The sequence below is a fragment of the Oncorhynchus mykiss genome, chromosome 16 (assembly GCF_057628025.1).
Source record: "Oncorhynchus mykiss isolate SJ-2025 chromosome 16, ASM5762802v1, whole genome shotgun sequence".
In the NCBI taxonomy this organism is placed as follows: domain Eukaryota; kingdom Metazoa; phylum Chordata; class Actinopteri; order Salmoniformes; family Salmonidae; genus Oncorhynchus; species Oncorhynchus mykiss.
Genome location: NC_143037.1, coordinates 57,494,727 through 57,511,286, shown reverse-complemented (window position 1 = coordinate 57,511,286; position 16,560 = coordinate 57,494,727). Strand labels below are relative to the sequence as shown.

The window sequence follows — 16,560 nt, the reverse complement described above, 5'->3', positions numbered from 1 at the left end:
GCTCAGTTGGTAGAGCATGGCGCTCAGTTGGTAGAGCATGGCGCTCAGTTGGTAGAGCATGGCGCTCAGTTGGTAGAGCATGGAGCTCAGTTGGTTGGTAGAGCATGGAGCTCAGTTGGTAGAGCATGGCGCTCAGTTGGTAGAGCATGGCGCTCAGTTGGTAGAGCATGGAGCTCAGTTGGTAGAGCATGGCGCTCAGTTGGTAGAGCATGGAGCTCAGTTGGTAGAGCATGGCGCTCAGTTGGTAGAGCATGGCGCTCAGTTGGTAGAGCATGGCGCTCAGTTGGTAGAGCATGGAGCTCAGTTGGTAGAGCATGGTGCTCAGTTGGTAGAGCATGGTGCTCAGTTGGTAGAGCATGGCGCTCAGTTGGTAGAGCATGGCGCTCAGTTGGTAGAGCATGGAGCTCAGTTGGTAGAGCATGGAGCTCAGTTGGTAGAGCATGGAGCTCAGTTGGTAGAGCATGGTGCTCAGTTGGTAGAGCATGGTGCTCAGTTGGTAGAGCATGGAGCTCAGTTGGTAGAGCATGGCGCTCAGTTGGTAGAGCATGGCGCTCAGTTGGTAGAGCATGGAGCTCAGTTGGTAGAGCATGGTGCTCAGTTGGTAGAGCATGGAGCTCAGTTGGTAGAGCATGGCGCTCAGTTGGTAGAGCATGGCGCTCAGTTGGTAGAGCATGGAGCTCAGTTGGTAGAGCATGGAGCTCAGTTGGTAGAGCATGGCGCTCAGTTGGTAGAGCATGGAGCTCAGTTGGTAGAGCATGGAGCTCAGTTGGTAGAGCATGGCGCTCAGTTGGTAGAGCATGGAGCTCAGTTGGTAGAGCATGGCGCTCAGTTGGTAGAGCATGGAGCTCAGTTGGTAGAGCATGGTGCTCAGTTGGTAGAGCATGGCGCTCAGTTGGTAGAGCATGGCGCTCAGTTGGTAGAGCATGGAGCTCAGTTGGTAGAGCATGGTGCTCAGTTGGTAGAGCATGGTGCTCAGTTGGTAGAGCATGGTGCTCAGTTGGTAGAGCATGGTGCTCAGTTGGTAGAGCATGGCGCTCAGTTGGTAGAGCATGGAGCTCAGTTGGTAGAGCATGGTGCTCAGTTGTTAGAGCATGGTGCTCAGTTGGTAGAGCATGGTGCTCAGTTGGTAGAGCATGGAGCTCAGTTGGTAGAGCATGGTGCTCAGTTGGTAGAGCATGGTGCTCAGTTGGTAGAGCATGGCGCTCAGTTGGTAGAGCATGGCGCTCAGTTGGTAGAGCATGGCGCTCAGTTGGTAGAGCATGGAGCTCAGTTGGTTGGTAGAGCATGGAGCTCAGTTGGTAGAGCATGGCGCTCAGTTGTTAGAGCATGGTGCTCAGTTGGTAGAGCATGGTGCTCAGTTGGTAGAGCATGGAGCTCAGTTGGTAGAGCATGGTGCTCAGTTGGTAGAGCATGGCGCTCAGTTGGTAGAGCATGGAGCTCAGTTGGTAGAGCATGGCGCTCAGTTGGTAGAGCATGGCGCTCAGTTGGTAGAGCATGGAGCTCAGTTGGTTGGTAGAGCATGGAGCTCAGTTGGTAGAGCATGGCGCTCAGTTGGTAGAGCATGGCGCTCAGTTGGTAGAGCATGGAGCTCAGTTGGTAGAGCATGGCGCTCAGTTGGTAGAGCATGGAGCTCAGTTGGTAGAGCATGGTGCTCAGTTGGTAGAGCATGGCGCTCAGTTGGTAGAGCATGGCGCTCAGTTGGTAGAGCATGGAGCTCAGTTGGTAGAGCATGGTGCTCAGTTGGTAGAGCATGGAGCTCAGTTGGTAGAGCATGGCGCTTGCAACATCAGGGTTGTGGGTTCCATGGGGGACCAGTAAGAAAATGTATACACTCACTGTTATGTCGATCTGGATAAGAACATCTGCTAAATGTAAAATGCTCCATCTCTCCCTCTCTATACCCCCCCTCTTTCCTTTATCTATAAATACTCTACGTAGTTCTCTTTTCTCCATATCTTTTATTATCTCCATGGGAATCATTCCATCTATTGCAGAATCATTATTAAATGCCTGTGTTAGTTCTCTGCAGTCCATTGAAACAACACAGTGACATTTCATACAAACACAGGCAATACAGAACATGTTCTATTCATCGTTGCGATCACTTTCTTCATTCCCCGTATCTCTCTCGCCCTCTTTCTAGTTTTCCCTCTCTCCTTTAGTCTCTAACTTCTCTCTCTGCAAGAGTTTGAACAGCGCTTAAGGCTCCTTCTCACTTCTGAAAGATAAGTGCTGGTTCACCCCAAGCTTTTTTGATCTGAAATGAAAGAGAATATGAAACACCTCTAATATATTCATAGCATCTATCCTCCATCACTCCCACCATAAGACAGTATTGCAGCTATTCCCAGGGGAAATGAGGAGGGATGGGAAACACGTCCTTGTGAGGACATAACACTACTTTGTTTCCAGAGACTCACTCACAGGAACAAACACACACATTTTTCATAAACAGTCAGAAAACGTCACACAAAATGTCAGACACAGTGAATCAGACATAAGCATACATACACGCACGCACGCACGCACGCACGCACGCACGCACACACACACACACACACACACACACACACACACACACACACACACACACACACACACACACACGCAGTGACTAAACACCTATTACCTGTGTAGTCTTCTCTGCAGATACAGGTGTAGCCTCCCTCCCTGCGAGCACACACACCTCCGTTGAGGCAGGGGTTGGAGTAACACAGATTGATCTCCGTCTCGCAGTAGTCCCCAGTGAAGCCTGCGGGGCAACGGCAGCGCAGCCCGGCGATGGGGTGGATGGGCCGGAACAGGATGGAGGGAGAGGAGATGAAGGGAGCAGAGCTGTTGAAGCGAAGCACCGAGATGCACTTCATGTAGTTCTGACATGGCTCCCGCAGACACACGTTGTCATCGAACGGGAGCACCTGTTTTACAACACACACACACAGATAGTTTCAATTCAGTGGACGGGTTGGGAATAGAGTGAGAGTGAAAGAGAGCGAGTGTGTGTGTGTGTGCGTGTGCGTGTCCGTCCTCTTGTAAGTATGTGTGTTCAGTGCGTACATCTATGTATCTTGATGCGTAACCACATATGTCTAATGCTATCTGTGTTTCTGAGTTGATCTGTCTGTTCTTCCGCCTCCCGTACCTCCATCTTTGCCAAGGAGGTGAGGTGCGGACGGTTGAGGTAGAGTTGCTCTTCCAGGGCCTCTGAGGGTAAAAAGTTACCCCCGGGCAGTGCAGCGGTGAAACTGACGTTCAGGATGCCCCCTGCCTCGCCGTCCGGCTGGATGTTGAATACAAAAACATCCTCCGGAGGGATGGACAGCACCGCCGACACCCCTTCCAGGAAGTGACCCAGCAGTGGGGACAGGAAGTGCTCCTGGGACATGTTTTGGAGGCGCACCGTCACGCTGCTGCTCAACATGTCCTCTGTGATGATCAGCACTCGTAGAACGCACTGGGCCGAGATACTGTGGACTCCGTCTGAGAGAGAGGGGGAGAGAGGGAGAGGGGGATGGGAGGAGAGAGAAGGGGGTGAGGTTGCTATGTCAATCTGTAGAGATATACATATTTAGGTAGCATGAGCAGCCGTCTTACAAGTGCAGAATCTTCACACACAAATAGGAAAGAAGGAGAGAGTGAGTGTCGGTGGAGCTACTGAGAGACAGGAGAGACAGGAGAGAGTGATGGTATGTGGAGCTACTGAGAGACAGGAGAGGCAGGAGAGAGTGATGGTTGGTGGAGCTACTGAGAGACAGGAGAAAGTGAGGGTTGGTGGAGCTACTGAGAGACAGGAGAGAGTGAGGGTTGGTGGAGCTACTGAGAGACAGGAGAGAGTGAGGGTTGGTGGAGCTACTGAGAGACAGGAGAGAGTGAGGGTTGGTGGAGCTACTGAGAGACAGGAGAGAGTGAGGGTTGTTGGAGCTACTGAGAGACAGGAGAGAGTGAGGGTTGGTGGAGCTACTGAGAGACAGGAGAGAGTGAGGGTTGGTGGAGCTACTGAGAGACAGGAGAAAGTGAGGGTTGGTGGAGCTACTGAGAGACAGGAGAGAGTGAGGGTTTGTGGAGCTACTGAGAGACAGGAGAGAGTGAGGGTTGGTGGAGCTACTGAGAGACAGGAGAGGCAGGAGAGAGTGATGGTCGGTGGAGCTACTGAGAGACAGGAGAGGCAGGAGAGAGTGATGGTCGGTGGAGCTACTGAGAGGCAGGAGAGAGTGAGGGTTGGTGGAGATACTGAGAAACAGGAGAGACAGGAGAGAGTGAGGGTCGGTGGAGATACTGAGAAACAGGAGAGACAGGAGAAAGTGAGGGTCGGTGGAACCACTGAGAGACAGGAGAGAGTGAGGGTCGGTGGAGCTACTGAGAGGACAGGAGAAAGTGAGGGTCGGTGGTGCTACTGAGAGACAGGAGAGAGTGAGGGTTGGTGGAGCTACTGAGAGACAGGAGAAAGTGAGGGTTGGTGGAGCTACTGAGAGACAGGAGAGAGTGAGGGTTTGTGGAGCTACTGAGAGACAGGAGAGAGTGAGGGTTGGTGGAGCTACTGAGAGACAGGAGAGGCAGGAGAGAGTGATGGTCGGTGGAGCTACTGAGAGACAGGAGAGGCAGGAGAGAGTGATGGTCGGTGGAGCTACTGAGAGGCAGGAGAGAGTGAGGGTTGGTGGAGATACTGAGAAACAGGAGAGACAGGAGAGAGTGAGGGTCGGTGGAGATACTGAGAAACAGGAGAGACAGGAGAAAGTGAGGGTCGGTGGAACCACTGAGAGACAGGAGAGAGTGAGGGTCGGTGGAGCTACTGAGAGGACAGGAGAAAGTGAGGGTCGGTGGTGCTACTGAGAGACAGGAGAGAGTGAGGGTTGGTGGAGCTACTGAGAGACAGGAGAAAGTGAGGGTCGGTGGAACCACTGAGAGACAGGAGAGAGTGAGGGTTGGTGGAGCTACTGAGAGACAGGAGAGAGTGATGGTCTGTGGAGCTACTGAGAGGACAGGAGAAAGTGAGGGTCGGTGGTGCTACTGAGAGACAGGAGAGAGTGATGGTCTGTGGAGCTACTGAGAGACAGGAGAGAGTGAGGGTTGGTGGAGCTACTGAGAGACAGGAGAGAGTGATGGTCTGTGGAGCTACTGAGAGACAGGAGAGGCAGGAGAAAGTGAGGGTCGGTGGAGCTACTGAGAGACAGGAGAAAGTGAGGGTCGGTGGAGCTACTGAGAGACAGGAGAGGCAGGAGAAAGTGAAGGTCGGTGGAGCTACTGAGAGACAGGAGAGAGTGAGGGTCGGTGGAGCTACTGAGAGACAGGAGAGAGTGAGGGTCGGTGGAGCTACTGAGAGACAGGAGAGAGTGATGGTCTGTGGAGCTACTGAGAGACAGGAGAGGCAGGAGAAAGTGAAGGTCGGTGGAGCTACTGAGAGACACGAGAGAGTGAGGGTCGGTGGAGCTACTGAGAGACAGGAGAGAGTGAGGGTCGGTGGAGCTACTGAGAGACAGGAGAGACAGGAGAAAGTGAGGGTCGGTGGAGCTACTGAGAGACAGGAGAGAGTGATGGTCGGTGGAGCTACTGAGAGGACAGGAGAGAGTGAAGGTCGGTGGAGCTACTGAGAGACAGGAGAGACAGGAGAGAGTGATGGTCGGTGGAGCTACTGAGAGACAGGAGAGAGTGATGGTCGGTGGAGCTACTGAGAGACAGGAGAGATTGAAGGTCGGTGGAGCTACTGAGAGACAGGAGAGACAGGAGAGAGTGATGGTTGGTGGAGCTACTGAGAGACAGGAGAGACAGGAGAAAGTGATGGTCGGTGGAGCTACTGAGAGACAGGAGAGAGTGAGGGTCAGTGGAGCTACTGAGAGACAAGAGAGACAGGAGAGAGTGATGGTTGGTGGAGCTACTGAGAGACAGGAGAGACAGGAGAAAGTGAGTATCAGTGGAGCTACTGAGAGACAGGAGAGACAGGAGAGAGTGATGGCTGGTGGAGCTACTGAGAGACAGGAGAGACAGGAGAGAGTGAGGGTCGGTGGAGCTACTGAGAGACAGGAGAGAGTGATGGTCGGTGGAGCTACTGAGAGACAGGAGAGACAGGAGAAAGTGAGGGTCGGTGGAGCTACTGAGAGACAGGAGAGACAGGAGAGAGTGAGGGTCGGTGGAGCTACTGAGAGACAGGAGAGAGTGAGGGTCGGTGGAGCTACTGAGAGACAGGAGAGACAGGAGAAAGTGAGGGTCGGTGGAGCTACTGAGAGACAGGAGAGAGTGATGGTCGGTGGAGCTACTGAGAGACAGGAGAGAGTGAGGGTCGGTGGAGCTACTGAGAGACAGGAGAGACAGGAGAGAGTGAGGGTCGGTGGAGCTACTGAGAGACAGGAGACAGAATGAGGATGTTGACATTGTGGGGGGAGTGGAGTGGTGGCAGCTGGTTTGATTACAGGATTATGAGGAGGCTGACTCCCTACTGACCTCACACACACTCACACCACACACGCACACACACACCAGGCGCTAATAAATGAACAACCAGGGGGTCGACTAGGATTATGAGAGGAAGGCTCAAACCAAAATATGATTCTTCATTTTCAAGAAATAATATGGGGAAAAACAGTGGAGAATTTCTCTCATTGTAAAAAGAAAAAGGAAATGTCAACACAAAATACAAAATAGGGAATACTGCTCAGACAAAATAACTTGCAAAAATGAATATCTAATTACTTTTGTTATTGAAATGAGACATGGATCGTAGTCAAGGAGGTAATCTTTTGTGATTTGCACCCCTTGCCTGGCTTATTTCTGGCTAGCAGCTAGATAGCTAACTCAGAAACAGGTACACACAATGAGCTACAATATAGGCTAATCCACCCAGCAGCTAGCTACATCGGTAGCAGGTAGGCTACATACAGTACAATATAACTGAGCAATCAGCAATAACTTTGGAACAGATACTGTACATACAGCACAATAATATAACCCAGCTAGCAGCTAGTAGCTAACTCACTCTGAAGCAGGTATTGTAGCTACACAACAAAACCCAGACCTAATGCATATAGCTACTGGCCCTCTGAGGCTAAGCTACCTTTCTAGCGCACATCTTTAAACTTTTATAACCCTCCCCAAAGCATAAATGGAGGTTATTTTAGCATCTTTAGCACTGAGGGGAAAACAAGTGTTTGTAAATAACACTGTGGGCTTCATTTTGCTCCTATCAATGTTTTCACGTCATGACTCCACACTTCAAACGGAGGAGTGGCGTTTTAGGTCTGCTGGGTTGAGAGGGGCTATTCCAGGTACACTTGGCTAATATAGTTTTACCGCCTCCTAGATATAAGCAATGCTTCCTTTCCTAAACATAGGGCTGGAAATAGCAAGCTGCCTGCTACCCACGTCAGTAGCTATGCAGTATATGCCCAAACCCTTTAAAAGAGATGGAGCCTTGCCTTGCTCCTCTGTCACTTCAGCCAAGCCTGAACCTGCTGCGAGACGGGAACAACTTTCATTTCATGTACACACAGCTCCCTTTCCCTCTAGTCATATCAGGGGAGACTGAACAAGTGTTGGCCTTTTCAAATGGATGGAAATTGTTTTGGGCATGCAGAGTCACCTAGAAATAACAAGTGTAGGTCCCCAGGAGGGTTAAATTATGAACACACAATGTGGCACAGACTCACACACACGGGAACACACACACACACACAACCATAGAAAGAAACACATCCATAGCCTGCATTCATTCACAATCTTGCTCGTTTGAACACAGACACACACGTACACACTACAGGCAGTGGTCTGACAGATGATTTCCGTGCTCTGTTTGTTTTAAAATCCCTTCTCCCCCTGAGGTCTGAACACTCATTATTCTCAGTGCAAAGTAGAACGGAATAAGCCACACAGTCAAAGAGCTCTTTGCAGGCTTATACTGCATCTTTACAACACAGTGTCTAATCTCCCATTAAACCACATACATGGATACACACACACACGATCACTTTACACACACATTGGGCATCAGCATAAAAGTGCATTTTACAGACATATGCTAACAGTCTCAGTGATCTGATCTATCTGTTTTATCTTCCCAGGCGTACAGACATATCTACCACGCCACGTTTACAACTACTGTATGTATATAATGGGAAATTACTCATTTGTAGCATACACACTCCCTCACATTGACTATACTGTCCTTACGCTTGTACACACAAATACACCTGGGCACACTCACTACAGGATGCATCAGTGTGTGTTGAATAAGGAAAGGATGATCCTAAGAGAGGAGAGGAAAGAAAGAGGGAGGGGGTATTGGACCCTGCTGTCTGTTGTGGTTAAATTACACAGGGATTATATTATTATTATTTATTTTTTGTACTTTTACCCCTTTTTCTCCCCAATTTCGTGGAATCCAATTGGTAGCTACAGTCTTGTCCCATCGCTGCCACTCCCGTATGAACTCAGGAGAGGGGATGGTCGAGAGCCATGCGTCCTCCGAAACACGACCCTGCCAAGCCACACTGTTCTTGACACACTGCTTGCTTAACCCGGAAGCCAGCCGCACCTATGTGTTGGAGGAAACACTGTGCAACTGGCGACCAAGTCAGCTTGCAAGCACCCGGCCCACCACAAGGAGTCGCCAGAGTGCAATGGGACAAGGACATCCCAGTGGGCCAAACCCTACCCTAACCCGGATGACGCTGGACCAATTGTGCGCCGCCCCATGGGTCTCCTGGTCACGGCCGGCTGTGACACAGCCTGGGATCGAACCCATGTTTGTAGTGACGCCTTAGACCTCTGCGCCACTTGGGCTGCCAACAGAGGGATTATTTAACAGCTGGAGCAGGAAGAAAATGATCTCTTTACGAACACTGTAAACTGTGCTAAACTATCTGGCCATCCCTTGCATGACCAGTCAAGAACACAGTTATGTTGGACGGTAAACGTTTACAACACGTTTTATAGAAAGTGCCAATCAAATCTCTATTATTTGCCTTTCATGTTTAAATATCTCTGTCTACACCCATATGTACTGTATAGACACACACAAACACAGATACACACCTAAGCACACAGATTCACACACACACACACAAAAGAGGGGAAGTGGTGGTGGTGTGTGTTGGTGTCCCAAGGGAAGGAGACAGACAGATAGACAGAAACAGATATCAGATGAGTCCTGCTGTCCTGTTGGGATCTTAGACCGACTGGCTATATTACATCTTAATCCCCACTCTCCAGTGTTGGACAAGAGCACGAGTCAAAGCCAAGCAAGCGAGAGAGAACCAGAGACAGCCACAGCCCCAGAGAGAGAGAGAGAGAGAGAGAGAGAGAGAGAGAGAGAGAGAGACCATGAGAGACAGAGAGAGAGAGCAAAAAGAGAGTGATACAGAGAGCCCATGAGAGATAGATAGAGAGCGAGAGACAGAGAGAGAGAGAGAATGTGAAGGGAGGGGAGGAGAGGGGAGGGGAGCCAGACAGACACAGACAGCAGCATATACAATGAATCTGACAGACTTGCTCTCAGACTGACTGTATTTCATTATAATCTCATAACATTCCAGCCCTGGAGGAGAGGAGTAGGCAGAGAAAGGCTGAGAAAGGCTGAGAGAGGCTGAGAGAGGCTGAGAGAGGCTGAGAGAGGCAGAGAGAGGCTGAGAGAGGCTGAGAGAGGCAGAGAGAGGCAGAGAGAGGCAGAGAGAGGCTGAGAGAGGCAGAGAGAGGCTGAGAAAGGCTGAGAAAGGCTGAGTGTGGGAGAGACGGAGGGAGGGTGAAATGGAGGGAGGGAAACGATGAACAGAGACTCCTACTGCAGAGGGAAAATTGAAAGGGACAGGGAGAGAGGGAGAAAGAGAGACGCACAAACACACACGCACATACAATCACGCACACATACACAGACAAACAAACAAACACAGATAGACAAACAAACACACACTCGTATATATATTGGAATAAAAGCTCTGTAAATAGGCCAGCTCACACAAAAAACACTGCCTATATAAAACCTATTTATTAAAAAACTAGAAATGCATGACTGTTGTACAGTAAAATAAATCATAAACCATCGTTACCAGGCAGTTTATCTTATCATGCCACATATCGCCTCTTTCATTTATGTCAATACAAATACATAAATCATGGAACAAGAGCCTAAGTATTTGAAATGCCCCTTTACCGCTCAGTCATTCAAGTTTTCTGACCAGCCCTTCCCCCACACTCTTTCTGTCCCACACACACACACAAACCACACACTCTTTCACACATAAATCTCTCTGACCCCGCCTCTCTCTACACATCCAGCCACACTCTCTCTCTCTCTCTCTGTCTCACCTGTGACAGTGATGAGCATGGGGGCCACCAAGGCTCTGTTGTTGTCCAGCTTGCGGCTCAGCCGGATCTCCCCGCTGCTGTGGTTGAGAAGCAGCAGGTGCAGCTCGTTGCCCCGTTCGATAGTGTAGTAGAGGTGGTCGCTCACGTCCGGGTCGTGGGCCGGCACCCGTCCGATCCCCCCACTGGGGAAACTGTTGGAACGGTTGGACACAAAGTTGTTGAAGATAATCTGAAAGTCCTGGAGCTGGGGCCGGTTGTCGTTCTGGTCCACCAGACGGATGCGCACCGTGGCCCGGCTCACCAGGGGGGCTGAGGTGGCCTGGACCACGATCACATACTCAGAGCGGGCCTCGTAGTCCAGGTCGATGAGGGAGGTGAGCTCCCCAGAGAAGATGTCCATCTGGAAGATCTCAGGGATGTTGCCTTCTACGATCTGGTACATGATCTGGGCGTTGGCCCCCTCGTCTGGGTCTGTGGCTGTAATCTGGGCCACCACTGACCCCACAGCGCTGTTCTCCTTCACTAGAACCTCAAAGTCATCCGCTGGAAACACGGGTGCGTTGTCGTTGACGTCGAGAACTGTCACCTGGATGTGGACGGGCGTCCGCTGTGGAGGCACACCACGGTCCACTGCGTACGCCGTCAGCTCATAGAAGGGAACGCTCTCGCGGTCCAGACGACGGACCGTGCGTACAATGCCCGATGTGGGCTCGATGGTGAAGTCCCCGTCGCCGTCCTCCCCATTCTGGAAGGTGTACTGGACGCGGCCGTTGGCGTGGGCATCTCGGTCCGTTGCGGATATCTGTAGGACACTAGTGAAGGGTGGCGCGTCTTCACTGACGGTGCCCTGGTACCTGGGGCTGAGGAACTGTGGTGCGTTGTCATTCACATCGTTCACATTCACCTCTACGTAGGTGGTGTCAGACTTCTGTGGGATGCCGTTGTCCCGGGCGGTGATGGCTAGAGTGTAGGTCATCTGGTCTTCGTAGTCCAGCTCGGCCTGCAGGGTGATGGCTCCGCTGGACGGGTCGATGCGGAACTGGGGGATGTTGTCCTCCAAGAAGTAGGTGATGCGAGCGTTCTCACCGACGTCATCATCCGTGGCACTGATGACCACGACCGTGCTGCCCGGCGGCCGGTCCTCATTCACAGACACTGAGTAGTGAGCACTCTGGAATACAGGCCGGTGCGTGTTGGCGTCCGTGATGTTGACGTGGACCTGGCACGTGTCGTGTAGTGTGCGATCTGAGGCAGTCACCGTCAGAACGTAGCGCCGTTCCTGTTTGTAGTCGAGTGGCAGTGCTAGAGAGACCAGCCCCGACCCTCCGGCTGTGCTTATGGCAAAGCGGTTACGCGTGTTGCCCCCCGTGATCTGATAGGTGACCGCACTGTTGACATCACGATCGACCGCGGTCACAACGACCACACTGGTGCCCACGGCCGCGTCCTCATTAAGCCTCACAAAGTACTCTTTCTGCAGGAACTCTGGCCTGTTGTCATTGACGTCCATCACTGTTATGGTCACGCTGGCTGTGGCAGAGAGAGGTGGGACGCCATAGTCTCTGGCATCCACCCCAAAGAAGAAGTGTTCCACAGACTCCCGGTCCAGAGCCGAGCTGACCGTCACCCAGCCGGTGGCAGAGTTGATGGCGAAGGGCATGTCAGGGCTAGTGCCAGTCAGCCTGTACTCCAGACGGGCATTGTCCCCAGAGTCAGTGTCGATGGCCTGGATGTGGAGGATGGAGCTGCCCACGGGGGCGCTCTCCAGCACTGACGCCTGGAACGGTGTGGATACGAAGATGGGAGGGTTGTCGTTGACGTCGGTCACCTGCACGCTGATGATACCTGTGTTATTGGAGAGGGGCGGCCGGCCGTTGTCCTGGGCTCGTACCCTCAGAGTGTACTCCCTCTCTGCCTCGAAGTCCAGAGGGGCAACTACCTGGATCTCCCCCGTCACACTGTCGATGGAGAACTGGCCCCGGCTGTTCCCACTGATGATGTTGTAGTGGACGGCCGCGTTGCTATCCTTATCATGGTCCGTAGCGCTCACCCTCAAGATCTCTGAGTGGGGCCGGATGTCCTCCCTGACCGCCACCACATAGCGCTTCTCGCTGAACTGGGGCACGTTGTCATTCTCATCCAGCACCGTGATGAAGACCTTAACGGTGGCTGAGCGAGGCCCGGGCTCCTTTCCCTGGTCACTGGCCTCCACGTGGAGGGTGTAACGCTCGTTGGTCTCCCTGTCGACTGCCCCCCGCGTAGTGATCAGCCCTGAGCGGGGATCGATCTCGAAAGCGGCGCGGGCGGTGGCTGCGGTGTCTCCTATGAAGCGGTAGCGGATGTTGGCATTGGACGGGGCATCCAGGTCAGTGGCTCGGAGCTGCAGGATGGGGTAACCCTCTTCCACGTTCTCCCGGATGGTCTCCCGGTACTCTACATGCTCAAAAATGGGCGAGTGGTCATTGCGGTCGGCCACGGTGATGGCCACCATGGTGGTGCCAGAGAGGCGTGGAGAGCCGTGGTCTGACGCTGTGACCCGGAAGTAATGCAGATCCATGTGCTCCCTGTCCAGCACCTGGGAGGTGGTGATGAGGCCTGTGTCGGGGTCAATGTGGAAGTAGTCAATTGATCTGCTGTTCATTAGAGGGGCCATGGTGTAGCTGAGCATGCCTGCGTCACCTGAGTCTGGGTCTGTGGCTGAAATGGCTATGACTGAGGTGCCTGGGGGCTGGTTCTCTGGTACCTGCACCTGGAAGTTATACAGGGAGAAGTGAGGGTGTCTGTTGGCAGCACGGCGAGCGCGTCCCACCACCAAAACCTCTTTCTCTCTGTCCCCCTCACCTCTATCTTTCACTATGTGCCTTTCCAGGCTTCTCTCTCCCCTGGAACTGTGCCTTTCCTCCTCTTCTTCCCACTCTCCCTGTGTGCTTTCATCCCCCTGCCACTCTTTGTTCCCCTGTCCTCTTGACCCACTCTGTGCCTGTGTGTGCCTGGCCCTCTCCTGACCCTTTCCTCCCTCTCCCTCTCCCTCTCCAGTTTCATCTGTTTGGGCTGTGGCTCTCTTTGTTATTCCTTCTGACTCCCACTCCTCCACTTCCTCCCTCCACGGCTCTCTGGCCTGTCCCTCCCCCACCTGTAATTCTCCTTCCCCAGACCCCTCTTCAACCTCGACAACCATATGCCTCTCTCGCAGACTGACACCTTCTTGTTGTAATGGCACCAGTTTACTGGATTTTAATTGCATGCGGGAGCCCCCCTGTACAGTGGTTAAGCTGTCGACAGCACACGCAGCGTGAAGGCACTCTTCCGGGAACGACCCCTGCTGTGTCTGTGAGCACGGTCCACTCAGATCCCCCGACACCTGTCTACTATCGGCATCGTTACTTTCGTCATTCGTTAGAACATTCTCCTCTTTGTTTTCCTCGTTGCTATTGTTGTTGTGGTTCTGGTTCTGGTTGTCGTGGTTCTGGTTCTCATTTCTTAAGTTGTTATTGTTATTGACGTTGTGAACACTCCCGAAAAAGATTGGCTGAAAGTGGTGAGCCAAATCTGCGTGTTTACTTTGGGAATCCTGTGTAAAGGTTTTCATGGGAGCTGTCCACAGTAACTGTGGTGCTGAACTCATGTGCTGAGAACGGGTAGTGTGGTGGGGGCTAGCTCGTGGCCGGGAATGTGAATCTGAGTCATCATCCCGTTTAGTCCGGTTGAGCTCGATGGAGAATGATAAAGGGGTTGTGGGAACGATATCCCTGTGAGTAACACCAGACTTAATTGCACGGGCGTGTGCCGAGAATGATATAGTGAAAGCGGTGATGGAAGACATTACAGGCGTGACGAGAGCTGACTCACTGTGAGCTGGCTCAGACTGAGGGTGAGGATTAGTGGCTCGAACAGACAATTCTGCTGCCTGTATGTCATCATGGAATAAGGAAAACGAGTTTGTAGAGCTAAGTGAATTTATGTTTTCATTAGCGGTATGCCTACCGTTAGATAGAAAACAGAGACTATGCGTAATATTTGTGGTGGGGGAAAATTGGATGTCGACATTACTCCCTGCTATGCTCCCCCTAGGTCCAATAACGTTGGCTGAAGGTCCTCCCCCCACATCCATCTGCTGCAAACCACAACACCCCGTTACGGGGAGAGACCCCCAGGGTAACCCCTTGCTCTCTACACGGGATTGAGAGGTCTGTTCTCGGCCTGCCACCACTGATAATTTCTGTGGAGGAGCAGCCCGCACTTTAGGCTTGGCTGCTAGATAAACAGAGGCAAAATCATCATCCGGATCATTTGCGTTTACGTGATTTTTGACTTGTGCCTTCTCTCCGTCCATCCTCTGGCCCACACCCATGAGATGCCCAGGACTGTGCATGCCAGGCGTGTCTCGGGTACTCAGGTAACAAGTGAGGGCCATCCGCCCTTCAATAATCCCGGGCGACTGGTAACATCTGGCCGCGCTGCCTACGGCGGCTGAGGTGAGATAGCATGTGTAGGGCACTTGCGCCCCACTTCTCCCTGTTCTCCCAATTGTCATAGTCAACGAACGATTGCAACCATTGCTTGTGAGATCGATAGCATTGTGACTGCCCAATTGAGAACAATCCCTGGTGGCCACCTCGCCGGAGTTCAAAACATTATCGCCCAAATGAGAGTGAGGGCACCATGTCAGCTGTCCAGTTGGTTGCTTAGCTGTATATATGTGCTGTGTTGGAGAAAGTGGCTGGTGGAGAGGCCTTCTACACCTTTCAGAAGCCGCTCTCACGTCCCTAGCTGTCTCGAACGCCTCGCTCTCAGGTCCCCGGTGGTGGCCGCGCACAAAGACTCTCCTGGTGTCGGGTTTGGAGAGCAGCAGACAGGATGGTAACCGCGCGCACACTCTAGTCCTTTGTACAAACCGCATTTTGCCATTTTGAACAGGGGAAGAGAAAACAGGTGAAACAACGCCCCTCTCCTCACTGCTGCTCCTGCTCATACCTGCAGGGTCGGGAAGCATGTCTCCATTCCACGCCCCTGTCGCCCCCCCTTCTTCCGTGCACAAGGGTCCAAAAGGGTCTCCGTGCCATATAAAAAGACTCCACACTGGGCATTCTGGTCCCGATGGGAACTGCTGTAACGTCCACCTGGGGCGAATCACCGAGCCGCTGTTGCTCGCCAAGACCCCAGCTTCCCCGGGATGGCTAGGTGTCTCAGGGCAGGGTCCCGGGATCCAGCGGCAGGGCCCTGCTGCCTTCCCCGGGATAACTGCTAACAAAGGGCTGAGGAACAGGTGGAGAAGAAGTGGCGAGAGCAGGCAGGAACCCAGTAGCAGTGCAGCCATTAGTCTGGTAAGATCCTTTCTCCTCTCCCCCTTTCTCCCTCTCACCCCTCTCTCTTTCTCTCTCCCTCGCTCTCTATCTTCGAGTGCGTCTCTTCCTCTCTTCCGTTGCCGGCTAGGTCGCCAGCTCCAGCGGCACCGCTCGACACCTTCCCCCGCGCTCCCCCGTCTCTCCTTGGGCCCGGGAAGTTGTCATTTACTCGCTGTGTTCGGTAGAACTCGGGCTGTCGGCGTCAGGGGTGCAGCATCTCTCCCTTTCATTCATATCCAACATGGCTCTCAGCAGACCCCGTGGTACTACCATCCTCGCGTTACACTCTCCTCCTCTCAACACCCCTCCCCTTCGCTGCTCTCTTCCTCCGCCTCCCTCTCCCTCTCGACTCACAGAAATAGGAGAGAATGGTTTATTCCAGCGCGCAGGGCTGTTACGCCACCCGTAGCCGCCATATACACAACTGGAAGGCGACTCATCTTTTAATAAACCCATCTCAATAAATTACCTTATAGCCTTATAGCCTATATCAGAACCTAATAGCCATGTAGCATATGAAACCAAATGCCATTTTGGTGATAATTAGAAATATTTGGACTTTATTAAATATGAAAGTGTAACACAGAGAGTACTGCAAATTATGTTTATTATTGCACATGTTCTGTCACACGTAACCTAATACATTATAAAGACAGTCAGGCCTATGTTATGTACCAAATGAGCTGGCTGAATTGAGCCTCTCCATTACGTCATGCTCTGCCTAAACGTCAATGAGTAATTTACAGTAGCCTAGCTACCCCTATTCATTGCTTTTCTTTCGATATAATCATCACCCTTCACTTATTATTTTAGTTAAACATGAATTTACATGGATATGACCAAATATATGTAATTGTATTTGCAAAGTGGATAAAAAAGTAGTTTAAATGAAAATATCACTTTTATTCCCAATTTAATCACACAA

General features: G+C 52.0%; 1 protein-coding gene across 1 annotated transcript in view; it reads right to left on the bottom strand.

Annotated features, from left to right (window-relative positions):
* Window positions 1-15,952, bottom strand: part of LOC110492320 (cadherin EGF LAG seven-pass G-type receptor 3) — a 53,274-nt gene extending 37,322 nt beyond the window's left edge. The window contains exons 1-3 of the mRNA XM_090203487.1: window positions 10,291-15,952; window positions 3,143-3,480; window positions 2,630-2,918 (exon numbers count right to left, since the gene is read on the bottom strand). Of these exons, the coding sequence (XP_090059613.1) occupies window positions 2,630-2,918; window positions 3,143-3,480; window positions 10,291-15,607 (5,944 nt within the window). The 5' untranslated portion in view covers window positions 15,608-15,952. The remainder of the gene's footprint in view (window positions 1-2,629; window positions 2,919-3,142; window positions 3,481-10,290) is intronic.
* Window positions 15,953-16,560: the final 608 nt, after the last annotated feature.